General features: G+C 36.9%; 1 protein-coding gene across 8 annotated transcripts; it reads right to left on the bottom strand.

Moving 5' to 3' along the window:
* Window positions 1-2113: 2113 nt before the first annotated feature.
* Window positions 2114-25830, bottom strand: LOC131437079 (echinoderm microtubule-associated protein-like 2). 8 transcript variants are annotated; one of them, XM_058606159.1, is made up of 9 exons: window positions 25717-25830; window positions 23239-23630; window positions 13209-13780; window positions 9635-9874; window positions 9239-9581; window positions 3042-4614; window positions 2830-2917; window positions 2538-2764; window positions 2114-2478 (listed from the first exon to the last, which is right to left on the bottom strand). In XM_058606159.1, exons 3-9 carry the CDS (start codon window positions 13435-13437, stop codon window positions 2353-2355), a joined length of 2826 nt encoding a protein of 941 aa, XP_058462142.1. In that variant the 5' UTR covers window positions 13438-13780; window positions 23239-23630; window positions 25717-25830; the 3' UTR covers window positions 2114-2352. The 8 variants fall into 8 exon arrangements, with proteins under 8 accessions (XP_058462142.1, XP_058462140.1, XP_058462139.1 ...); XM_058606157.1 differs by having other exon boundaries at window positions 25683-25811; XM_058606156.1 differs by having other exon boundaries at window positions 25647-25746.
* Window positions 25831-26991: the final 1161 nt, after the last annotated feature.

The following is a 26991-nucleotide window of genomic DNA, read 5'->3' as shown; positions in this document are numbered from 1 at the left end:
TCATCCCTAAGTTTTTTGAACCCAGGAGGTGTTTGCTTCGGTTTTGAGTCAGCACTTTTTGTTTCCGTTTGGTTCTTTTGTGACGAAGAGGACAGTCTGAGGCCTTTACGAGGAAGCTTGGGAGAAGCCAGATTTTGTCTTTTCCTGCTTCCTTCAACCTGTGTGTAGGAAGGTCCTTCGCCTGGGTCGTCAGAGGTATCCTCTTCAACTGGCAAGATTGCAAACGGGTTCTCAGGGGTCGATGGAGTGGTTCTTTTTAAGATTTCCGCATAAGAACGTTTGGAACGTTCTTTCACGGATCGCTTCAATTTCTCCGCACGCTGTATGTACGTAGGGCACACCGAAAGATCATGAGGATTCTCCCCGCAGTAGCAACACTTTTCCACTGCTCTTCTGCAGAGATCGTCCTCATGGGCCTCTCCGCATTTGCCGCATCGCAGTTTGTTGCAACAATAGGTTGCCGTATGACCTAGCTGTTTGCAGCTTGTACAATGCATTACCCGCGGTACATACAGCCGAACAGGTAGACGAACTCCACTCACTACCAAATAATTTGGAAGTGCAGATCCGGCAAAAGTCACGCGAAATGAGTCCGATTGGTAAAATTTACCATCTATCGATTTGGAGTGCAATTGCTTGCACTCCAAAATTTTCACTGGTTGAAGGTCGGGGTTTTTGAAACGGCCTACCCCGTCCTTCATCAGATCTTCGATTGTCAGACTTTCGTCACGGACCACACCGTCGATCTCCACCACATGAGACGGGACGTACACGCGGTGCTCCTTCGTGAACAACTCGCTGGTAGCAATCTCGTTTGCTTGCTTCAGGTCGGACACAACAACGCGTAACTTGTTTGGCGAAACCTTATCTATTGTTTTTATTGCCGAGAAATGTTTTTCCAGGTCCCGAGCAATATTTAAAACTCTGAGAGTCTTTAATTTGGGCTGGAAGTATACCACCTACGGACCCCCCGAGCCATCGTCCTGGTAAACTTTTTGGCGAGCAGGCAATATCTTAGAGGGAGATGGAGGCATCGGAGAGGGAGATGGCATTGGAGAGGGAGATGGTATCGGAGGGGGAGATGGTATAGGAGGGGTAGATGGCATCTCGGAAGCAAACTCAGCCTCTAAATGTTCTTCGTTCATTCGTTCAGCTTCGCCCTCCTCCGAGACACCCCCACTGTCATCAATATTCATATTTAAAGTGCGGGAGTAAAGAAGTCTCCCGCACTTGAAATGAGAAAGAAATAAAATGAAAAGAAAATATATGAATAGTAAAAGTTGAAAGAAAAAGTTTGAGAAAATACTTAACAGTATGTCACGGTAAGCTGTTAGGTGAGTTGCTCCTTCACTCCTTCGTTGTGCTTCAGCGTGACCTTGACTCAGGATTTGGCTGCTGCGATGCGGGTAGCAAACAATAGAAATAACTGCTGCCCGAGGATAGCACAATAGCGTCTACTGTCGATACCGATACAAAACCGGTGCACAGACAGAACTCACTTGCGGGGATGCTACTTTTTATCACTTTTATTTAATGCCTATACTACAGCCTCTGGCACCTTCGTCTTACCGATGTCGATTGTTAAAAAACGCGTGTGCTCACTTTGAACATTCGGTTACGAATGAGCGTCTTATCTTTGTCACCGGGCATTTTACAACCGAAATCCAAACTTACTACATTCTATTCATACGACCCGCTGTTGGTAAGGACTGAGAGTTGAACCGAGAATTCGACGTGAACATTTCATAAGGTCACATAAACCAATGAGAGTTTCTCTTTGTTTACTTTTTCTTCTGTTAATAACTCCTATATTTACACGTTTACTTACAAAATATTCGTGTAGAATGAAAGTAAATATTTCCATTTTGCTAACAATGTCAGATATGTAACAAACATTGGTGTAATAATGCAGATATAGTCGAAAAAAAAGTAAACAAAGAGAATCTGTCAATGGATTTTAGGCCCTTTCAAAAGGTTTACGTCGAATTATTTTGATCACAAAGATCGTCCGTTTATCGTGTAATCATATAGAAGCACATACCTGCTTGAAAGGTGAACGGTACCTATAAATTAAAGATCTGGATTTCACATCAACCTAAACATAACAAGAATAAAAAGTTTCAAAAATGTATTTACTAAAATGCATTGTTATAAAGAATAATATTTAACAACAGTATCGCTCAGTTACTCAAATTTTTAAGGTGCACAGATATTGGAATTTATGTACTACTAACTTAGCACAAAATATGATAATAAATAGATTCGGAGTTTAAATACTAGTGTAACAATTAGAGTTGCATGTTTTTGTTACTGTTGGCTTTTGATCACACGTTTCTATGATGAACTATACTTTTAAACGACTCGCCACTGTAATACACTTGTGTCGAATCCGCCAGCCGACAGCAGTCGAACTCCATCGTGCATAAATTTGACAGATGTTACGTGACTACTGTGACCCCGGTATGAATGTGAAAGCGACTGTGGAAAAAGTAAATTCAGTTTTGTTCATATTCGTTCAAGATATAATTAATGTGTACCTTCGGTTGAGAAGCAGGATAACTAAAAAGCCGAATTTTTCCAGTATCGTCCGCCGCAACCAAAAATTGCTCACTGCTGTCCTTGCCCACACTATTGATGTCCGTTCCATCAAAATTTTCTGGCCAAATACCAACTGTCTCGAAGCAGACCGTACAAGACTGAGTGGCCCACTCAAGATTTCGAACAGTTGCCTGGTTTGTGATTTGGCGACAGAGCGTTGGATTCCCTGAAAAAAGTATATTATTGAATTTTCGAAGGCTAAAAATTCTTACAATAATTGCCAAAGCTTACAGTACAGTAGTTCGTAGTCTCCGGAATTTGATCTTAAAACTTGGCTGTCCTTGGACCAGTCCATGTGCGATATATAACTCGAGTGGCCCTGTAACAAATGTTTGAATTTATGATTTCAATATTATAAAGTTTTAAATGAAACTGTTACTTATATTGTAAATATACTGTATTTGAATAACATGAAATGAACATCATTCATCGATAATACTTACACTGCATTTTCCAATTTTCGAGAACCGATGCATAACTTTAGTACACTGATAGATATATATGTAGCTATCTTTTGATCCAAGTGCGAGAAGATTTCCGTCAGGAGAAAACTTGATTGTTTGAATAATGTCTTGTCCATCCTGGTAGACTGCCAGTAGCTCCCTCGTTACTGTATCAAACACCATCCATCGACCACTAACTCCTCCGACAATGATAGCATCGCCAATGTTCGAAAATTGAACAGACTGTATCGGTTCTCCGATATCCTTACTCCAAACGACAGAATGCGACAAGGAATCCCATAGTTGTAACAGGCGATCCCGGCCTCCCGTAACAAATTGTGCGACCTGAGGATGTGCTGCAAGAGACCATAGTATATCCGTATGGCCCATAACGATTGGGACCAGTCCGAGTGTGAAGTCACCCGACAGAATGCAGTTTTTGGTAGTTCCAATCAGAAGTTGTGATCCTTTGCCCTGCGCCACAATGCGTACTGCCCCAAAATGTGCCTCGACAAGTTGTTCCGCTTTAAGCCGCATAAGATCATCCAGTAAGACTAGTCGACCATCTTTTCCACCGGAAACGAAACCACCATTGCGTAATGAACAGATTGAAAATATTGAGCCTTCATGAACTTTTTTAAGGAATCTATTTATCACGTTCGTCCCACGTGCCCAAATGGAAATATTTCCATTGGAATCTCCAGTTACCACATCTCCGGTAGGAGTAAAAGTGATTGTGGTAACGTATTTAGGCTTTTCCCGGTTTTCGAAAACACCCATCCTTTTATACAGCATTCCATTTTGATCCAGAGACCAGAAGGCAATATGATTTTTTCCAATTGTGATAATCTGTCCCTTGTCCAGCGGATGAAACTCAACAGCCACGATTGTATCGACGGAACATTTCGTTTCAGTGATTCGTTTGCCATTCTCCTTTTTCTGCCAATCCCAAATCGATATAATTTTGTCGGGTGAATCATCTATTGCCGCTAAAATGGTTCCATTGTCTGCCCTACTAAACGATAGACAGTTAATTGCTCCGGTGAAATCTCCCATTCCGATCACATTAAGCGTTGCCAATGAAACTGAATTCCATACACGCACATGCGGCCACGTTTCGCGACTATCATGACCTCCACACTGTCCTGTTGCTACGAGCAGTTTGTTCGGATGCACTGCTAGACTTTTGACATCGTCTGTGTGGCCTACATAGTGTCGTTGTGACTGCTCGTCCATGTTGTAAAGTATAACAACGGCTGCCACAAAATATACCATTTCACCCGTTGGCAACTGGTAGAGATTGGATCGGCAGTCTTTACCTCGGTATCCGTAAACCCAATCTAAACGGAGGCGTCGGTTCGGAGCTGGCTGAACTTTCGTCATTTCGTAAGAATTAATTTGAGCGGTCGGTATATGCAACACAATTGGGCGGCCGTTAATATATAACTTCAAGTGTTCATCGTCGTCTTTACGTTGAACGAATGCATGGGTATGGGTCTGTTTGGACCCACTACCCGATACAGTACTGTTCAAGTTCAGTAGTGATTTGGTGGAGAAACGCGAAATGCTATTGCTGTAAAAAGATGGACGGATTAGATAAATTAATTTGGTAAATATTATTTTACTGAGTGAGCGGCTAAATGCATAGAAAGTTGTAGTCTTACAAGACAGTTGTTGTGCATTGAAGTTTTCTCACCCTGAGAGAAGTTTTCTAGGTTCAAAAGAATCGTAGAACTAGTCACACAGGAACAAATATGTATTTTACAGGTTAGATAATTCTATAAACGATGCAATTCATAACTACACAGTTTGAAAAAATCTAGTGATTTTCCATCTTATAAGATGCAAATAAATGGAGCGTTGTATTTCACACAAATTCATATTCAAGAGCATGAAAAATTGTGCACGCAAAGACTGAAATCAGCATTTTGGCGAACAAATTAGTTGATTTACTGATTTTAGTTAGTTATTTTTTAGGACAACTAAAAAATATAGCTAGTTAGGTTTGTTAACTCTTATTCCTTTAAAAACTACAAGGATTGGCCCCATGGGGTTGTTCGCAACCATTGATGTGGAACAAGGCAACCAAAATTTCTAGTGATCTACAACCAAACAGTTCAATCAATCGTCACTCTTTTGAATCCGTAATTGCACGGGAGTCTGCTTAGATTGATCTTGATTAGGAATCAATATCCCAAATCTATGCAATTATATCTTTGTACATACTTACGATACGGATTTCGATATTTAAGCTTCGCTAAACTTGTGTTCAAGTTTTGTATGCAAGCAGTTAGTTTTATAGCGTTAAGTTTCTCTGCCATTCTGCCATTTCGGTTGAAGTGATAAACTTTTTCTCATTATAAATCGAGTTCATCTTACAAAAATTAGAAATTAATCTTAAGCACTCAAAATTTATCCAGGGATAGTTGTCAATTTCTCATGGGGAAACGACATAACATGGAATTTCATCCGAGCTTGTATGACACAAGATCACAGCATACCAATTAAGGCTTCAAATCGTTTTATGGCACGTTTTTGTCTTGCTGTCTAGCAGCAACCTCCCTCTAGCATGCTACGCGTAGGACTGAAACGTTAGCTACTTATTATTTCTATTTATAGATTCGCGTGCTTCCAACAGCATCGCTTTTGCATTGATTGACCAATCAGAGCGATGCTCTCTCTTTGATACATCGCTTACTCTTTAAAACCGTCGTCTATGCCTGGGAAATCCGGTATGCCAAAGATTTTTAGCAGCCAACTAAAAGCTACTAATCAAAATTTCAATCATATATAATTGAAAATACGTGGCTTGATGCATTCAAATCGAAACTTAGAAATATTTCCTATCAAATGATGAAATAATATTAATAATTGATACAAAATAGACTAAGCTGTAAGTGTTTAAAACCTGACCACATTTCTACGTGTCGTTTTTCTTGAGTTTCTGATTTGCACCCCTATATAGAAAAATAAAGTTGTGTTCCACATCAAAAGTTCTCTGATAGTTGGCCATCCATTAGAAAACGAAGTGGGCTCACTAATACATGTACTTCCAGCATTGGAATCCCAGAACCGGTATAATCGAAGTCGGTTCGTTTTGTTTCGCCAGTTTAAGTGACGGTGTACAATATTTAACTCACTTTACCCTATAACTTTGGAACCGGAAGTCGGATCCGGATGAAATTCAGGAATTTCGTATGGGATCGTGAGACTTTTCATTTGAATCTAAGTTTGTGGAAATCGGTCAGACCATCACTGAGAAAAGTGAGTGAGATCCATTTTGGAATATATGACCACTATTTCCAGTTTAGAAAATTTATAAGTTTATAAGCGGATATAAACATTTAATATATTTATTACACTTTGCCTGGATTCCATCTATGTGATTCGTGCTTGATCAGACCATGCCAATTCCAAGCACTTTCAATTTTATAACGTGATTATTGTTTGGTTTAAGAAAAGAAGCTTCAGGCAAATGGGGGAAGAAAAATCATTTTGACAAGTAATCATTGAAAATATGTATGGTTCAATCGTAGGATTCTGCTACTTTTTCTATGTCTAAAAGAGAAACTCCAGTGGATAACCCGAAAGATTTATTGGCTTTCATCATGTTTGTTATTCAAACAACTTTGTTACTCATCAATAGCAGAATGTTAAGATGAAATCCAAACTGCTCTCGTAAAACAAATAGAATTCTCATTCACGCTCGACATCATGCTTACTAAGGCTAACATATGGAGATCATTTTTTCGAAATGTTTACTATAGAAGAAAGTAAATTAATTGGTTGATAACTGGATGTTTCTGCACGGTTTTCATCGGATTTGAGAATAGAAAAACTTTAGCGTTTTTTCCAACACTAGGGCAAAAAAAGTGGATTGATCCACTTTCCCAAACTTTCGATACCTTCAATATTGAAAGAAGGTAAAATTCGATACTGGATTCGCAGTCGGACAACAATTGCAGCTCCACCATCCATTCCAGTTGTTGCCGCGGTGACAACACAATCGGCAACACGGCTGAGCGAGGAAACGAACACTGACATTTCGGATAGGAAGGAGGAAGTGATTTCGAGCAATCAGTGATCGTAGTCTGATATAATACGAATATAATTGATTTTTTGTACAATTAGATGGTAACAAAATGTTTTATACAGTTTATTTGCATTAATGCTTTAACGAGTGTAATAACAGGATTATTGGATTCTTTATGCCACTGATGCTCTTGCCATCAGTTTGATTTAATTACACTAATTTGTAAGCAACGGGTAACAACTAAAATTTTGGAATTTTTTCGAGGCCTGTATGCTTAACAACAAACAAGCTCAGAGAGAAAGAAGAGTATGTATGTAAAAGCGAAAATGTTGCGGCTTCGACTCTTTACCATATCCTAAGATCCCCAACAACTGCTCGCAAGATATATCTGCAAAACATTGAAAAGAGTCGGAATAAAGCGCCGAAAGAAGACACGAGCCCCGGAATATACTGACGCGCAGATTTCAACGCTGAAGATCTAATGCCGCTGGTTGATCAAAAATTTTTACGGAAAAATTTTTGTTTTGAACGACGAAAGTTATTTCCTTCTTTCGAAGACGCAGATTCCCGGAAACGATCGATACTATTCAACGGATAGTTCTATTGCACCTCCGAACATAAAATATAAGTTTAAACATAAGTTTGAACAGAAAGTGATGCTGTACATTGCCATTTCCGAGAAAGGTTTTTCTAAGCCATGGTTCAAGCCCTCTGGTTTAGCAATCAATCAACATGTGTACCAGAACGAATGTTTGAAGAAAATTTTGATCCCGTTTCTTCAAAAACATCATGCTGATGGACAATACGTGTTTTGGCCGAATAAAACGTCATCGCATTACGACAAAAAAACACAATCGTTCCTGAATACCCATTCGACCCAAGGGGAGGACGCTTAGAACAATGTGCCAATCACACATTAACACAAAGCATTTATCAATATTGGCACTTTCGTTTTCATACAGTTGCACAGTTGCGGCACACACAGGGCTCAATTTTGACAAGTAGCTGTTTCATGGGGAACAGCGTGGCACACTTAGACTCACAGTATATCACGTGTTTTTTTAGAGGCACAATATAGTTTGTGTTAAGCGACTCTCCCCTTGATTCGACCCCATTAGTACCCAAAAACCACAACACGACAAATTTGCCTCAGTGTCGCCTAATCGAAAATTTCTTCGGGGTTTTGAGCTCCTTGGTGTACAAAAATAACTGGAGAGTCACGAATTGCAAATAGTTGATTGGTAGAATCAAGAGATGCATTCGCAAAGTTGACATGAAGGCCGTACAACGCTCCTGTTCCGACATCAAACGGAAGCTTCGCCGAACATCCGATTACGGACCGTTTTCAAATGTTCACTAATTTTTTTTCAACAATGAACAATGTATCTTTAATTTCAATAAATCAGATCTTCTCCTAGTATGTTTGTCTTTTTTTGACAGCTTGAGAAAGAAATTCCAAAATTTTAGTTGCCACCCGTTACTGGTTGAAGTAATTATTCTGGCATATTTTAATTAAAATGAATTATTCCAGTATGAAGCGTAAATATACGTACATCTATTAAAAATGGTGTTTTATTCGGTTCTGTAGGAACATCAGTAAACCTGAAAAATTAATGAACCACATAATTGGGGTTACTTTTCAATTTGACATCTGGATTAAGAAATGTTCCTGTCACACTAGCAATATGAATTTTGAGAACTTTAGGAAAGCGATAAAGATAATTTTCAGTCGATTTCAAGGATCGAGCATTCCAATTTAAAATATTCCAATGAATTTTTAATTTATTATAATATTGTTTTCAAGTTGTCCTCAGATGTGCAGTTTAGGACAAAAAATGTAAGAAGTCTTCAACACCTAGAACATCAGTAAAACCCGCTAAGCTAATGCATTGCGTCAGGGGCAAAAACCAGTTTTGCTTCAAACAAATAATATATTCAGCCTAATGGCCTAAGGCTCCCCTATACTTCCATTGAAGAAGATGTAAGAATGCAATTTTTTGAAAATAGCATATAAATTTCTCTAGCTATCAGGTCTTGCAAGTTGACAACCACATGAATCCTCACGTTTTCCAAATAATGCAGGATTTTTCATATAATATCTTGTAGAATACACATATTACTCAATAATTATTCCAGCATATTGAGAGATTGATTTTGGCATTACCTTGTACTGTTGACCATCGGCCCAGGCGAACCACTGACGAAATCGCCAGTCGAACTCCACCGTTTTCCCATGCCACCAACGGCGGCACCCGCGGGACCCATGCTTGCTCCGATTCCTGCTGACGAAGCTGCCAAATTCTGTATATTAGGCTGTCTCGGCGAGGGTGACGGTGCTGGTGATATCGAGTGACTGCTCATGGAATCGGAATGCAATGATCCATTGGAATGGTGAATCGCCTTCTGAGCTAAGCTGCTTGCCTTAGAGGTAGACATGTTGCGGGACGGTGAATTTGTGACCCGGGATGGCACGCGCCCAAAGCGTTTCTCTTCAACGCTTGAGTTCACTGTAATAAGAATACAGTTAGCATATATCAAAAATAAATATTCGGAACCTTACGTCTAGTGACGGTATTACGTGAAAATCGATAGCTCTTGCTAGACATGACCGAACTACTCGGCGAGCCACCCTCCATCATTTTACCATTATCATGACTGTTGTCAATTGTATTAAGCCGCCGCAGTACATCTGCAAGTGTCGATTTAAGGCAAACAATTTCATCTTTTTGCTCTAACACTATTCGTTCCAAATCGTTCACACGTTCTACGAGACTCGCCTTCTCCGTTTCCAACATTTCCTCTGGAACATAAAGATAATAGAAGATAATAGAAAAATGATTATTGGTTATTTTGATATTTTTTCTGCAATCGCTATCAATCGTCGTATTCATAGTGATAACGATAAAAAATTCAAAAAAATTAATATTCAATTACGCCATCCTTTCTGAATGTCGCGGATATCTCTTAGCGGAGAAAGTTCCGGTGAAACAATCGGTGCCAAGTTTGAACTTGCATTGGTTGCCATTATCGATTCTCACACAACTCATTGATCTAAGCCCTACATCATAATCGTTTCATAAGTAAAAATAAAAAACCACTTTAAAATTGCGTTCGAAAATGTCGCAGTTCCGATACTGCATAAAAAAAAACAATACTACTGCCGGCAGACTCGAGCCTAAGCAGAAGCCAATTGGAGTGTGATAACAGCGAACTGGAATTAACATCAATAATATCGATGTGGTGCGCAAGCGTTGAAAGTTGCCAACTAATATTTGTGATGAGTATAGGTAACGTATACGTTTATATCTAGATTCTATAGTTTATGTATTTTGATGTAGTTATAAGTTGATGTAACTATTTTACTCAATGCAACCAGTTTGACACTTACTGATTCGTGAGTGGTAGTAAATTCATGATTACGATTGATTATGTTATTAAAAACACCTGTACTTAATCTACCTAATTGTGTGGTAGCCTTTCGTTGACCATTCCAACAGTCTCATTATAACTTAAATTTTTACACTAGAATAATTTCTGATGCGAATTTTGACTGATTTTGACACAAATTCATTCAAATTCTTTCGGCTAGTTCCCAAAAGTGTCATTCATCGTTCACGTCGCATATTCGACAACAATACCCAAACCAAAAATAATCAGTAATAATACTACACTTTAACATCTGAAAAAAGTGTGGTTAGAAAACATGCGTTTTATCGGTTGCGTCACTTATACGATTATACGATTACGAGTGCCAGCAATGTGTTTACGCAATTTTACTCATGCTCCAAAATATTTTTTTTTCGACTGTCAAACATTAAAATGCTCAGCAAACAGTTGAAAATGGCGCAAATTTCTGCGGAGTATTTAGCCGTTAAAGGCGAAGTTGAATAAATCTTTAAATCATAATGTACGGAGTACATAGTTCAATCAGGTTGTCTTTCATTTAGAATAATTCAATTGGCAGAACTATGATCTTTTTGCAATCTTGCCTTCACAAAACATTTACGAGCAATGTCCGGTAGTTTAGCTTGTCGGAAATATTTTTTTTTCTCGTTCCATATTGAATTGAATATTTCGACTAGATCTGTGCGCCGCCAGCGCCAAAATTTTTGTTACATCGCGAATTTCAAGAAAAAATTGTCAGCGCGCCTTCGGATTTATTTGGTTTAGCCGAAAGAAAATATCAATATAATTAGTGTCGATGATAATTTTTCTTTCAGAGACGAATCAGCTTTCGACTGAAATGCTTCTTTAAAAATAAAAATTAGTTAGCCAATAAATAAACAAAATAACTTAAAATGCAAAAACCGGACAGAAACTTAACCGGTTCTTCCAAAACAAATGTAACAGTTCGGCTGAAAAGTTCGTATCGTTTAATAGAAACACACATTTTTTTGCCAAAATTCGTTTTTGTTATTCAACATAATTGCCATCAGAGGCGATACAGCGATTATAGCGATCTTCTAACTTTTCGATACCATTTTTGTAGTACGGTTTGTCCTTTGCCTCAAAATAGGCCTCAGTTTCAGCGATTATCTCTTCATTGCTTCTAATTTTTTTACCAGCGAGCATTCTCTTGAGATCTGAGAACAGAAAAAAGGCACTGGAGGCCAAATCTGGAGAATACGGTGGATGAGGGAGCAATTCGAAGCCCAATTCGAAGCCCAATTCGTTCAATTTCAGCATGGTTTTCATCGACTTGTGACACGGTGCATTGTCTTGATGAAACAAAACTTTTTTCTTCTTCAAATGAGGCCGTTTTTTTTTAATTTCGTCCTTCAAACGCTCTAATAACGCTATATAATAGTCACTGTTGATGGTTTTTCCCTTTTCAAGGTAGTCAATGAAAATTATACCATGCGAATCCCAAAATACAGACGCCATAACCTTACCGGCCGATTGTTGAGTCTTTCCACGCTTTGGGTTCGGTCCATCGCGTGCAGTCCACTCAGCTGACTGTCGATTGGACTCCGGAGTGAAGTGATGGAGCCATGTTTCGTCCATTGTTATATATCGACGAAAAAAATCGGTTTTATTTCGATATAACAGCTCCAAACACTGCTCAGAATCATCAATTCGTTGTTGTTTTTGATCGATTGTGAGCTCACGCGGCACCCATTTTGCACAAAGCTTTCTCATATCCAAATATTCGTGAATATTATGTCAAACACGTTCCTTTGATATCTTTAGGTTGTCAGCTATCTCGATCAACTTTACTTTACGGTAATTGAAGATCATTTTGTGGATTTTTTTCACGTTTTCATCGGTAACAGCCTCTTTTGGACGTCCACTGCGTTCATCGTCTTCGGTGCTCATATGACCAGTACGAAATTTTGCAAACCACTTACGAATTGTTGCTTGGCCCGGTGCAGAGTCTGGATAACACTCATCAAGCCATTTTTTGGTATCGGCGGCACTTTTTTTCATCAAAAAGTAGCTTCACTCAAAATAATAATAATCAGACAGCTGTCAAATTTATACACGTATCTTTTGAAGGTGGGTACTAACTGAAAATGGTATGGATTTAATTCTAGTGGCGCTCTCTCATAGAAACGATACGAACTTTTCAGCCGATCTGTTATTTATCTAGGTTTTGCATTCAAAGTTTTTACCGACTGTCGCTGTGGACGAAGCAAGGTTTCCTTGTTTGTTAAGGGCAACTTGTTCTAAGCTGCGTTCCCACTGCGGCAGTTTGTAAAAACTTTGAATGCAAAAACCGGATAAATACATTTGTTTTGGAAGAACCGTTTAAGTTTTTGTCCGGTTTTTGCATTCAAAATTATGTTGTCCGGTTCTTGCAGAAAAGGTGTTTTTAAACGATTCTTACATTGCAAAATCCATGTCCGGTTTTTTCTCTCAATGTTTTTATCCGATTTATGCATTAAAAAACACTTAAACGGGGTTTCCAAACTAAGTTGCACTTATCCGATTTTTGCTTTCAGCTGTTCATTGATGGGTAAACATAAATTTGTTCAATAGATCATAACCATGGGTATAACGAAACATTTTAATATTTTTTTATAACGAAACATTTTAATATTTTTTTATAACGAAACATTTTAATATTTTTTTATACTAAATTTTCCATACTTGTGGATTCAACTGACTTTTAAACTAAGCTTAAACATACTCACCGGATGCTCCATATGCACTTTTTAAATGTTGCATGTGGTATGAGGAAGAGCGACTGTGCACAGAACTCCTACTTGACATAATGGTTGCTGGTGATGAATTATTGTTGCTGGATATACTGGTACTGCTTTCCAAAATGGTTCCGAATGTGTAGTTTCCATTATTTCGCGATTCTTGACCGTTATTGTTATTATTGTTGTTGGTACTGTTCGGAATGTCATTATTCTCCATCTTGATTTAGCGCTTGTGACAACAACAATATTTTCAAAATTTAAGTTTTGTGTGATTTTGTTTTGGTGGATGGATGAGGAAGAGTCTATGAGAGATTCCAGTGCAAAGTTTACGAACGCGGACACTGCCTATATTTACTACTTTGCGTATCGGGCTGGCTTAGCTCGGTTTGAACTACGGGTAATGATGTCATTCGAAACGAACATTCGATAAAAATGCGATCCGGTAAATAGTTATCACACACACCCATACGCCCCCTCAAGCACCACACTGAACTCTTATGATTCTGCTACGGTATAATTTTTAGGACATGGCGGAATATCAATATCCATCGTTGATGAGACTGGAACAAAAAAATCAAATAAATTATTCAACAAACTAGACAAATCGGCATTTTAGAATTCGATAAAGAGTTTCTTATTTATATAATACAAATTAGTATACATGTCTAATCAACTTTAACCTTCGTTTCTCTAAGATAATGTTGGCTACTGTAGTTTAAATAATGCAGTCGTGCACGGAACATCTTGGGATTTGTCTTCGCTGGCGAATTTCAAGACAATTCGAAAAAAATATTGGCAGCACCTTCTCAAATTTTAAAGAAACCTTCTAGATATATAGACTTTGTTTTATACAAAAAATGAGTTGATTTTTTTCTTTAATGTAATTTATAGCAGCTAATCGTTTGATAGAACAGTGTTTTTGAGTAGATTAACTAACGAATACCGAAATGCTACAATAATATTGAAGGAAACTAGTAGTAATATTTTCTGCCTTTCTCATATAGAAAGGTTATGCAATCACTTGAAAAACCGACTCGTAAAAATTGGCCATGTCACATACCGTTCAACTCAGTTCATCGAGCTGAGCAATGTTTCTGTGTGTGTATGTGTGTATGTATGTGTCAAATGAACTTCCTAGGTTTTCTCGGAAATGGCTGAACCGGTTTTTACAAACTTAGATTCAAATGATAGGTATTACGGTCCCATACGGAATTCCTGAATTTAATTTGGATCCGAATTCCGGTTCCGGAGTGATAGGGTAAAGTGTGTTAAATACACCGGCGAAACATAAACCATCAAAATTTGAATAAAAACTAGTAGAGTTCAGTCGGTGTTGAACAGTCGTTCGCACCGCACGCGTATAGCTCTTGGCTCCTGGAAATTTTATCTGGTTACCTAGAGTTTCATTGATTCAAGGCTTCAGTCTTTTTCAAGGCTATCTGAATCACTAACAGTCTTTTTAAAGACTAACAATTAGTCAGCCTTTATCAAGGCTATACAAAGAGTGATATTCTAATATAATCAGTCTTTTTCAAGACTAAAAAATTAATCAGCCTTTTTTTAAGGCTAGCTATTCAAAAAACTATTCTTCGAACTAATCAGTCTTTATTAAGACTACCACAAAATCAGTCTTTATCAAGACTTTTCCAAACTAGGAGTCTAATCGAAGACTTATTTAGCCTAGTTAATTTAATTTCAAATTTCATTCATTTCAAAAATGCCTGCATCCAACCGGAAAGGCAACAAGCCTAAGGCTAAAAATAATTCAATACAAAATAAATCACAATTCGTTATTCAACATTTTTCTAATAACATTCACGATCTTATAGAATCTGAATGTAAAAATAAAAGACAACGGACGGATTTCCCTTCCGTTGATTCTATGCCGTCTAACAATATTTACGAGATTCTTCCTGTATCCGATTGTTGCGACATAGAAGAAAATTCTTCAAAAATTCCCAAAATGGACGCTTGTTGTTCTGGGAAGAAACAACAATCTATGTCACCAGCGACGGTGATGATTTCCTACTTCAAAGCATTCCGTACTGAGCTTTCTACTTTTCTCCCGGAAGTAAAAGTCTCATTTCAAATCGGACGAAGAGGAGAATGTCGAGTCCTGGTTGATGGATTAGAAGATTATGAACGTCTTATCCGATATTTGTCCGAGAAACTTCATAAATTTTATTCATATGATATAAAATCAGACAGACCCGTCAAGGCGGTCTTGAAAGGCTTATCAAATGATCAAAGTACTGATGAAATTAAAAATGAACTTGGTTTTGTCCCTTCCCAAGTAATACTTATGAAAAAAAGAGCGAATGGTACTTCTAAACCACGCTCTGAATTTCCCATGAACTTTACCTAATACACTTCAATCGAAGTGACGTAAAAAATTTGAAAACTTTAGAAAAAGTACGTTTCATTTCCCACATTAACATTCGTTTGGAACATTATAAACGGCATAATCGTATTGCAAACTTAACGCAATGTCGTTGTTGCCAAGGCTTCGGCCATGGAATCAAAAATTGTCATATGGATATACGGTGCTTGAATTGTGGTAAATCGCATTCGAAAGACGTTTGTTCAATGAATGAAACCACTGATAAATTTTCATGTTCAAATTGTGATGGAAATCATAAATCCAATTATTTGAAATGTCCTGCCAGGGAAAACATTTAAACGCTCGTTCGCTTAGACAACAAGTCAAATCAACGACCTTAAGTTTACAGAACGTACCTGAAAATCAAAAAACCGTTACAAATGCCACGCCTAATTCTTCTAAGGCACTTATTTCTTCGAATTTAAAACAAAAAACAGGTACACCAATTCGTCTTCTAACGAAAAACAATTCATTAATAGGTAGATCGGCCAAATCATAACTGAAAATAAAATGATCTACCTACAAGATCAACTTTTTCAAATGGACATCCGAATGAATTCGAATTCATCATTTTTTGAAGAATTTCAAATCGGATGATAATTTGCAAATAATATTATAATGAATTTAAAATTTAACAGTGATGTTAAATAATTATTTGAATATTTTAAATGGAATGCTCGATCTTTAAAATCGAGTGAAAATGAATTTTATAATTTTCTCAAAGTTCACAAAATTCATATTGCCATTGTGACAGAAACTTTTCTTAAACCAAATGTCAAATTGAAAAGCAAACCACATTATGTGGTTCATCGATTTGACAGGTTTACTGGAATGGGTGGTTGACATTTTTGGCCAACGGCAAATTAAACATCGAATTTTACCTTCTTTCAAAACTAAAGATATTGAAAGCTTGGGAATCGAAGTTGAAACCATTCATGAAATTTATTTCATCGCTGGAGCATATTTGCCATTCCAATGCACCGGCGATCTTTAAAGGCGATTTTCAAAAACTCACAAGATATCGAGGGCTCTTAAATGCTAAGCATGTCCAGTGAAATTGTAGGCAAAATAACAGTAATGGTAAAATACTTCAAAATCAACTCTCAGCTGGTTACTTCACAGTTCTTCATCCCAGTAATCCGACTTGTTTCTCTTCCGTGAAAAACAAGTCTACAATTGATCTGGTTCTAACAGATAAAATTCATATTTGTAGTGAACCGATTACACATGCTGACTTTGACTCAGATCATCTTCCTGTAACATTCAGACTATTTTAGAAAATTCGGCGGACATCGACACAGCAATAGATAATTTGAATCATTACATTATCGAAGCTAGAAATCTTTCAGTTCCTAATACTCAATCTAAATTAAACTCTCCTATCATCGATGGCAATCTTCAACTGCTCATTCGGTTGAAGAATGTTCGTCGACGACAATATCAACGTTCTCGTGATCCTGCTATGAAAAACATAGTTAAGGATTTACAAAAAGAAATTAAACATAGATTTACTCTTTTGCGAAATGAAAATTTCGCTTAAGAAGTTGAACAAATTAAACCTTATTCTAAACCTTTCTGGAAACATTCTAAGGTTCTTAAGAAACCTCAGAAACCAATTCCTGCTCTCAAGGAAGGAAATCAAATACTTCTTACAAATGGCGAAAAAGCTCAAAAACTTGCTCAGCAGTTCGAGAGTGTCCATAATTTTAATTTGAACGTTGTGAGTCCTATTGAAAATGAAGTCTCACTGAAATATGATCTTATTTAAACCCAAGTGTTATCCCAAGATGACATTATTGAGACGAATTTTGATGAAATTAAATCAATTATTAGGAAACTTATACCGACGACACGACCAGACACTCCGAAGAAAAATCGGAATAAAAAGTGTTCGTGAGCGATTTACCACCAGTTACCATAAATATAGCGACCCCTTGAAAATGACAAAAACTAACTATTCGAGCAACACTGTTTAAGTTGCTATGAACTAGTTACCAAGGAGCACCAGAATAAATAAACAAACAGTTTGAAACAGTTGTAGAATAATTCCACATTTCATGATTATTAAAAATCTTACAAAAAACTGCAAAAAATAACAATAATTCATTCGAGGGCTGAATTGTATATAAAGTTTGTCAAACGCCGATGCTTGGTGAGTGTAAATGATATTCTAATTCGTATAAATGAATTTCTAATCGCTTTGTGTTTTTAGTTCGATCTCGAAAAAAGTTCTCTGGAACCAAATACTTAGGAAACGAAGCTAAAAACTTTAAATGAGTTGATTGAAAAGTCCCAATTGAGTACGCAAACGCAGGGAATTCTTGGGACATATTTACTTTTAGAGCGTTATTTCATGGAAGAAAGCGTCCTGAAAGCGATAATTTTGTACAGCATTGAAACGGGGCAGCAATGCTCCAGCATGTTGGATGATGTATTTTTCATTATTCGGAAGTGCATTTGACGCGGAACGCAATCGCTAGACGGAGTGTGTGCTGTTGTTTATAACGCTGCTAGTTGCTTGGAACTAAACTTCATAAATGCTTTGAAATCACCTCTGAAATCTGGTTACCCTACTGGTTACGTAGATCTAGCCCAATCGGCACTTCAAAGTTCAATCTAGCAAGGGCGATTACAAACAGGCATGTGCAAAATTTTTTTTAAATCTCTTTTGCATCCGTGGGTTGACTAATTTATCAATCACAATAACAACCTCGCTGAGGAAGAGTTGGCATCGTATGAAGCTGGGGAAACATTTATACAAATCCTTATAGTGCAAGTCGACGCCTTATTAACGGCGTTCAAAACTGCCCTTACACCAAGAAATCATGATGGATTATGATTATTCGGTTAGTATCATTACTAGTGAAGTTACAAGTCGCCTGGAGTGAGTATCAAAAAATTTACATTCAATCGGCTTGGTGGACTGATTTTAGTTTTTTTGCTTAGTTAAATGAATATATTCCCCCTGAAGATAACACACGAGAAGTTTTTTATTGCCTTAAACAACCAAAATCAATTTTTTAGTAGTGAATAATTTGCGTTGCCGGTACGGTACGCCACTACGAATTACATATTCGTTATGAGACAAGTACTCCAAAAGTGTCGAGAATACAACGCGCCATTAACTTCAAAGCGGCATACGACACTATCGCTATGGCAGATTATGCGGCTATGGCAGATCTCTGAAAGAATAAATTTAATACCTGCCAGCGGGCCAACTACACTCAGTGGTTTCGTTTCAAGTGAGAATCTCTTATTTTTGTTTACATTTCTTTTGTGGTTACCAAGGCTACTGGTAACTGTTTTTCAAAATCAATAATTTACCAACTTGTGTTGCCAGTTTTATCATTTTTTCAAGCGATTCCATTTTGACATTACCAGTTACTGAGGGGTAGCTCGATTTACGATACAGTTTTAAAAGCGAGTGGCAGGTCGTGTCGTCACTTACATATACCGTTTTCGTTTTTGAACCTAGACGCGAGCTACTCTGACTCCGAGTAAAACGAACACGTGGTACGCGCGTGGTACAACAACTCATGAAAAAAAAGATAAAATAAACAAACTCGGCTGGATGCGTGGTGCGACCCGAGAAAATTTTCAGAGCGAAACTACGCGATTGGAGTCCGATCTTGAGCGACCTCAGGTTGCTAAAACAAACATATCAAACGTTGTTTGGGCGACTCTGGATCAGCTTTCGGGCTGCTCTGATCAATAAACGAAAACGGTATTAAAAACATGAAGGCTCCTGGTAATGATGGAATTTTTAATGTTCTTATTAAAAATCTTCCCGGTGTTTCCTTGAGACTCTTGGTTAAAATTTTCAACAAGTGTTTTTCATTAGCTTTCTTCTTAAAAAGATGGAAAAACGTTAAAGTAATTCCTATCCTCAAACCTGATAAAAACCCAGCAGAAACATCAAGTTATCGACCAATTAGGTTACTTTCTTCTATCAGTAAACTTTTTGAAAAAACTATCTTGTTGAGAATGATGTCTCATATAAATGAGAATTCATTTTTTTTACCAGAGCAATTTGGATTTCGTCATGAACATTCAACTACTCATCAACTTGTAAGAGTTACGAACATGATAAAATCAAATAAAACTTCTGGTTTATCCACTGGAGTTGCTCTTCTAGACATAGAAAAAGCATTCGACAGTGTTTGGCACAAAGGTTTAATAGCAAAAATGTCTGATTTCCAGTTTCCTATTTATTTGATCAAAATGATTCAAAATTATTTAATTGATCGTACTCTTCAGGTTAGCTATCAGAATTGTAAATCTGAATTGCTAACCGTACGAGCAGGTGTTCCGCAGGGTTCGAGCGTAGCTCCAATCTTGTATAATATTTTCACTTCTGATCTTCCAAATCTACCCGTTGGTTGTCAGAAATCGCTGTTCTGTGACGACACAAGTCTGTTAGCCACAGATAGAAATCTAAGAGTGATCTGCAGTCGCCTTCAAAGAAGTTTAAATATTTTCAGTGATTATCTGTCAAAATGGAAAATTAAACCAAATGCAGCAAAAACGCAAATAATTATCTTTCCTCATAAGCCAAGAGCTTCTTTTCTTAAACCAAACAATAATCACATTCTCAAATTGAATGGCTTGGAATTGACATGGTCTGATAAAGCTAAATACTTAGGTTTAACGTATGATAAAAAACTCACTTTCAAGGATCACATTGAAGGAATCCAGGCAAAGTGTAATAAATATATTAAATGTTTATATCCTCTTATAAACAGAAATTCTAAGCTCTGTCTAAAAACAAATTATTAATTTATAAACAAATTTTCAGATCAGCCATGCTTTACGCAGTACCAATTTGGTCAAGTTGTTGTTCCACCAGGAAGAAAACCCTTCAAAGGATTCAGTTAAAACTCTGAAAATGATTTTGAAACGTCCTCCCTGGTTTAATACAAATGAGTTACATAGACTCACAAACATAGAACCATTAGATGTAATGTCACATAATATAATAAGTAAATTCCGACAAAAATCGATGCAATCCTCAATTGAACCGATTCGCTCTCTGTATTAGTTAGTGAGTTAGTATATAAGTTCCTTTTCCCCATTACACAATACAAGTAATAATAATTTAATAAATAATTTAATAATTTATTTTAACTCTTAATAATTTAATTTCAACTCATATTCCAATAAATAGTTACTTAATAAATAAATAAAAATCAATCGCATCGGCAATCAATGAGCGTCCTGGTGAGTGTATTATCAAGAGAATTCAAGTTATCACAGATCGGCTCTCAAACACTCAATATATGATGATTGGTAGAGCCTGGTTGGCAGCACTCCAGTGACATAAGCTTTCCAATCTTCGTCGTGCAAATTTGATAGTTACTAGTTGATAGTGACATTTAGCAGCTCTGCCCCAGGTTACTAAAACAAACACATCAAAAGTTGTTTGGGTGACTCTGGGTCATCTCACGGGCTGCTCTGATCAATAAACGAAAACGGTATAAATTGACTTTCGCTCGACAGTTACAAGTTTATTTGAAAACAAGTTATTTTAATGTTATGTAAAGATAAGTTATTCCAGCATGGTATTGCAATCTCCAATATGCTACTAGTCACTAGTAGAAAATGCGCTTTTTTTAGTAATGCATGTGGTTAGATGTTAGTAACAATCACTCAAATTTCTTGTTGCAAACTACTCACAAATAAGCTAGCGTAACAAAAATTGTTACTTGGGTAGTTTTAATATTATTTCTCCTCTTATAATCTGTAGCTAGTTTGAACCGAACAACGATTTTCATTAAGAGGCGGGTAGGGTCTAACACTTTTGAAAAATCATTTATTATTTTCATTATATTTTCTTATAGTAAAACATTTCAAGAATTTTTTGTGAAATTTTCAAGCCTATTGGAACGAGACTCTGGAAGTTATGGACCTTCATCTATGGCTATATCATTCTACGAAGAAGCAAGAGCTCGGCGCACAGGCCCAAGATTTCTACTTCGATTGATTTTAAAAATTGTCATAACATTTTTGAAATGTTTCATTATAATAAATTATAAAAGAAAAAGTATGATTTTTTGAAAATGTTAGACACTACGGGCTCCCTGGAGTAATTATTTGTTTCCGTTGATTTTATAGACAAAAAAAACTTCAAACGTGTTTTCCTCGAAAGCAGATTTTGAAAGTCCATCGTCATTTAAAAACTACAGCACCAATTTTTTTCAAATTTTGAACACACTTTCTACATATAAAAAACCAGACCCCGTCGTTTTCCTTTTCGTTGGAGTTTTAACAACTACAAAATGGCGGATTTTTTCGTGAAAAATCGTAGTTTTCACTTTTAACAATCACCAAAAATTAAAAAAAAAATCAAATAGAAACGTTGGGGTCTAGAAAAACTTTTTCTGTTTACTTCTGATTAGTCTGCGCTGAGATACAGTGGACACCGCAAATCATGATTTTTACGAAGCGTCTTCAAAAATACCTCTTTACCGACTTATTTCTCAATTTTTTTTCACGAAAAAATTACAAAATGTTGTTTGAATGATGCTGTTTATCATGCAAAACATTTGAAGTTATTTTGCAGAACGATAGTTCTGGAAAAAATTCGTGAAAATGATGATTTTTTTCATCGTTTAGATTCTACCCCCCCTTTTCCTCGGATTGAAGGATTTTGTAGTTAAACTAGTCAGTAAAGTAACAGTTTCATTGCAGATGTATTTTTTACCATATGCCAATTCCCAACGATGTTGGTAAATTTTATATTGAATTTAAATAGTGAAAAAATAGCCTCGAATTATTTTCTCACATTAACCGCTGAAACGGGTATGGAATGTTGGGTTAGCCGATGCTTTTTATGAAATCCATCTGGGTTCGGTTCCCAACCCAGAACAAAGAGTTAGATTTTTTTTCTGCCTCGAATAGGCGAATGACTTTCTGATTGAAACCTCAATTTTTGACTCTCACTATCTTGTAATGTCTCAACCGGAAGTCGGTTCCAGATGAAATTAAGGAATTTCATACGAGTTTTGGTTACATTTTCAAGTTTGTGAACAATATTATCGGTTTTTTTTCGGAACCATTTAGTTTTTTTCTAAATATTTTCGCCGTTATTTTGCCACTCTGCACAACTGTTTAAAATTTTCAACACTCTTCATCCTGTAATTCCGGAACCATCTTAAGGCCTTTCATTCGAACCTGTGTTTGAGAAAACCGATCCACCCAACTCCGAGGAAGGGAGTAATTTAAATTTAAAATTTTTACACTAATTACCCTGTAACTTTAGAAACGGAAGTCAAATCAGAAGAAAGAAGAAGTTCAGTAATTTTGTATGAAGTCCTAAGACCTTTTAATTGCATCTAAGTTTGTAAAAATCGGTTCTAATTTGTTAAAATCCTAGAAAATTTAGTGCACATATTCAATTTTTGTGGCATAATCGGAAGTCATATTCAAATAACATTATATACCATTTATTTTGATCTAAGTTCGTAAAAATCGATTCTGTCATCTCCGAGCAAAGTGAGTGAACAAAAATGTTACATACACATACACAAATTTTGCGTACTTGACGAACTGATTGCAATGGTATATGGCACTCGGCTCTCCGGGCCTCGGTTCAAAAAGTGATTTTCAATGTGAACATAAAAACATAAGATTTATTCTTACCATTCATCAATGCATGTATTGCTCTTCGTAATCGCTTCCGAATGAATTGTGCTGTATTGCGCGTGTTTTCAGTTCCCAACTTATTCAACGATAATCGATCATTCACATGAGCCTTTATGTTGCTTGCAATTTTTTGGGCACAGTGGCATTATCACCTCCAGGCAACTTGTCACCTTGATCGTTCACTTTAAAACTCTTCAAGGCTTCATACACAAATTGTGTTACGCGAAAATGTTAAAGAATGGAACTGTCACCGTTGGTCAGACATTTTGAAGCCTTACTTTAAAAATTATGTAGCATTTTTCGTAAACCTTCCTACTACTCATGAGTGCAATTTTGTTTAATCTTTCTTTTGATGAACGAATGCCTTCCTCAAAAGTGTTCATTGGTTTCTGAAACACAAACAGCAAGCAGATTCGAAAAAGATATTATCGATAATTTTTAACTTGTTTTTTTTTCAGAGAAATTGATAGTATGCTCTAAGCCACAAGTTATAAACCAGTTACAATGAAACAAATAAATGATGTTTTTCGTTTATCCGACCATTATTAAATTAAAATTATTCAAAGGAAATCTGTACAATTGTATAGTTCTAACCACAGGTATGTTTTCAATCAAGATGAATTTTTCTTTGACGTAACGTATTACCAAACCAGCCCTCCTGGGGTCATCATATTTAGAACCTCCTTAGCCCCCCTAGAAGCGTGACATAATTTGTGCATGGCGCCTGAAGCCGCTTGATCACTCGACGCTTTCTACCATCATCCGACGCCGAGAGTTGTAAACGATTTAATCAAATGGCTAGCGGTCAATTGTTTGAGTTAGCTGTTTACACATTTTCTTTGCACTTGACACACAAGGCACCACTACAGCCAACATTGTACTAGTAGTTGATATAGTAAACTGGTACTGTTTTTGATGACGATCCCAACTTCCGACACTACACTACAGGTTCACTGTGTAATAGCACTAGCTGACGTGACAGCTTTCGCGCATCACACAATTTAATGCTAAACGGGGCCCACCTCCCAACACACATTTAACAACCCTTCATCAGCACAAAACTATTTCACCTCATGGCAACACATTGATCATCATGCAGTTGGATTTCAGATTGACATTCATGTATGACTTGTTTGCAAAATTATCTCCAAAACAATACTTCCGACCCGGGTACAGTAACTCGCGACGAGGGTTTTACCATTAAGCTTTTTCTTCTCAACTGGTCCGATCGGTTACCACTGACTGACTGTCAAGTCAGTCTACCAATGAAGAAGCTACTAAATTTCTCTACTTGCTCATATAGGTGGATCCAGAACTACCACTACTCGTCAAATGTCGCACGAATACCCAAATAGTTCACTGGTGTGAAGCCAAAGATCATATAGTAGCAATGAGCTTTGCTAGCTAGATAGAGAGGATTCAGTCCATAGTTATCATAATGATTCACACGATCGAAGGTGGTTGTATTAACTGCGCAAATAAGCGTGCTTCCCATTGAGCTAGCTTTCGCTGTAGCGCATTGTGACTAGAAAAGCACTTGGGGTAGATACAGAGAATGGTGTAAAAGTTTATCCCAACATGAGCTGAACAACTCCTCTCAAGTCGCCCAAGTAAATCTGCTCATTAGAAAAACACAAACTCGTGAAGTTGTTTTCCTTCTGAATCGCACCTGCGAGGTACCCATCTTAAACCTGGGGGAGTTGAGCAAATGACTTACTTGTGTTATTTTGATGATACAGGTACTCACAAATACAACCAAAAACTTGCTCAAATTGTCGACATTGAACCTCATCAGAGGAGGCCGTGAACAACAAGATTGACTAAAAACTGAAACATTAGAACATATGGTCAACGAGAGCTTGAAATATTTTTGTAGTGATGGTAATGATGCTATGGCTTCTCTTGCAGCTCATTTTTAGGTAAGCAATGAAAATAAGTATTAGATTTCATGTACAACTGGTGAAAGGTGAAGGTGGGGAAAAAGAGTTTTACGAAAAACTTTGGCGACAATAAAAACCATAATGTAAAGATTTATATACACCAAACACATTGCAGCTTGTGCACTAACACAGAAACGCTACATAAAACACACTTTTCGTCCATAGAAGCGTTCATACAAAGTATATTTCGTTTCTAGTTACAAAGCGGGATTAGACCTAAAATTTGTCCAACCATCAATCCAATTCACTTCAGAGATCACAACACATACTCATCGTCTTAGATGTTCGGATTGTTCACTGAATGTCGGTACATTCATTTCCACCATAGCTAAGCAAGACGATTTGTTCACATAATTTTGATCACTTAGCATTACTATATACGCCAGTAATTTTCACGATATCATATTCTCATACTTTCTAATAAATGTATCTGTTCCGAAAACTTTCGAAGTTTGCTACACTTACTGCATAATCAAATGCACAACTACCAGCAATACATACTTCACTACCGGAACACCGCTTTGACTGAACTGACCTGAACTTTACTAATTCTTTGGTACTCGATCGCACTCGATGAACTTTTATTCTATATGCGACAATGCTGCAAAGAGGATCGAATGTGATTGGTGTGCATGAGAGATTTCTGTTCACTAACAGCCTATGTGAATTTTGCATCTATTTCGTACGAAACCTGCATAATCCTAGTGGCGTGCACAAACATTGAGACAGGTAAACTGTCTCACTTCGGTTCTCGGAAGCCATACACAAACTGTCTGGCCAAAATGTTTTCAAATAAATAGTGTGAGTGTGGGTATAGTTATGCTTTTTGTTTTTATACAATCTACCACATTCCGCTTCACAATTCTCATGTTGTTTTTCTCATAAGAAGAAATGTCACTTAACCCTTTCACGGCCGTAAAATGTGCAGGACGAAATATGTCAGTACAATATTTTAGTTATTGGGAGTGTAAATTAAGGGAATATCACCAGAAAATCATAGCAGGGTGCATAAGTTTCCTAATTTAATTTATTGCTTTAATAGCTTTAATTATCAAAATAGTAAAATAAATAGTTAGTTATGGTATTCCACGGAACGATTTCATGTACTTGTGGACGTTGCACGTAACACATTTATTATGTGTTCTATTTTCTATACGTCATTTTGCACAAACTTTTTTAGTGCAATTAAGATTGATAGTTCTTTTTACTTATTCGTTCAGGAACACATTTGTTGCCTTGGAAATAAGTTTTCTTTAACATTCACTAAAAAAAACATCGATTTAATAGTAATTGAAGAATCTATAACGATTTTAATAGAAGGGAAACATATTTTCTTTGAGCGTTAAGCGCTAAGGTTGTTCAAGCCAGGGGGTAAGGGGTTACATGAAATTTCCGAAATCTAAAAAAAAAATTTTGATGCCAAAAGGTTTAGAATTGCATGAAACGTCAAGATTCAGTTTTTGAAAAAATCGACTTTTGGGACTAATAGAAAATAATCAGTAATCTCGACGTTTCATGCAGTTTTGAGACTTTTGGCATCAAAAATGTTTTCGATTTTGGAAATTTCATGTGCTTTTTCAAGATCGAAAATTGTCATACTTTTACCACCGGGCAGCACCCCTTTACGCATGTCCGATTTAGCTCAAATTTTGCATGAGGGCTTTTTTCGAGGTGCTTAAACTTTTGAGCACTAGAGCTTTACGAAAATAGAGGTGATCCCAAAATTTTGGTACCCTTATATGTATAAGAGCGGTAAAAATCAACGCGTTTTGTCAGTTACGTCACTTTTACCATCATATCTCCGGAACCA

This window comes from Malaya genurostris, chromosome 3 (genome assembly GCF_030247185.1).
Source record: "Malaya genurostris strain Urasoe2022 chromosome 3, Malgen_1.1, whole genome shotgun sequence".
In the NCBI taxonomy this organism is placed as follows: Eukaryota; Metazoa; Arthropoda; class Insecta; order Diptera; family Culicidae; genus Malaya; species Malaya genurostris.
The sequence above is the reverse complement of the archived record's forward strand: the minus strand, read 5'-3'. Positions and strand labels throughout refer to the sequence as shown.

Bases quoted from the DNA above. Each gene is read 5' to 3' on its own strand.
- LOC131437079 (XM_058606159.1), bottom strand. From the start codon at position 13,437: ATGGAGAATAATGACATTCCGAACAGTACCAACAACAATAATAACAAT. The intron at 9,875-13,208 runs GTGAGTATGTTT...TTTATGTTCCAG, and splicing joins AAGTGCATATGGAGCATCCG to AGGAAATGTTGGAAACGGAG. The intron at 2,479-2,537 runs GTACACATTAAT...CTTTTTCCACAG, and splicing joins ATCCTGCTTCTCAACCGAAG to TCGCTTTCACATTCATACCG.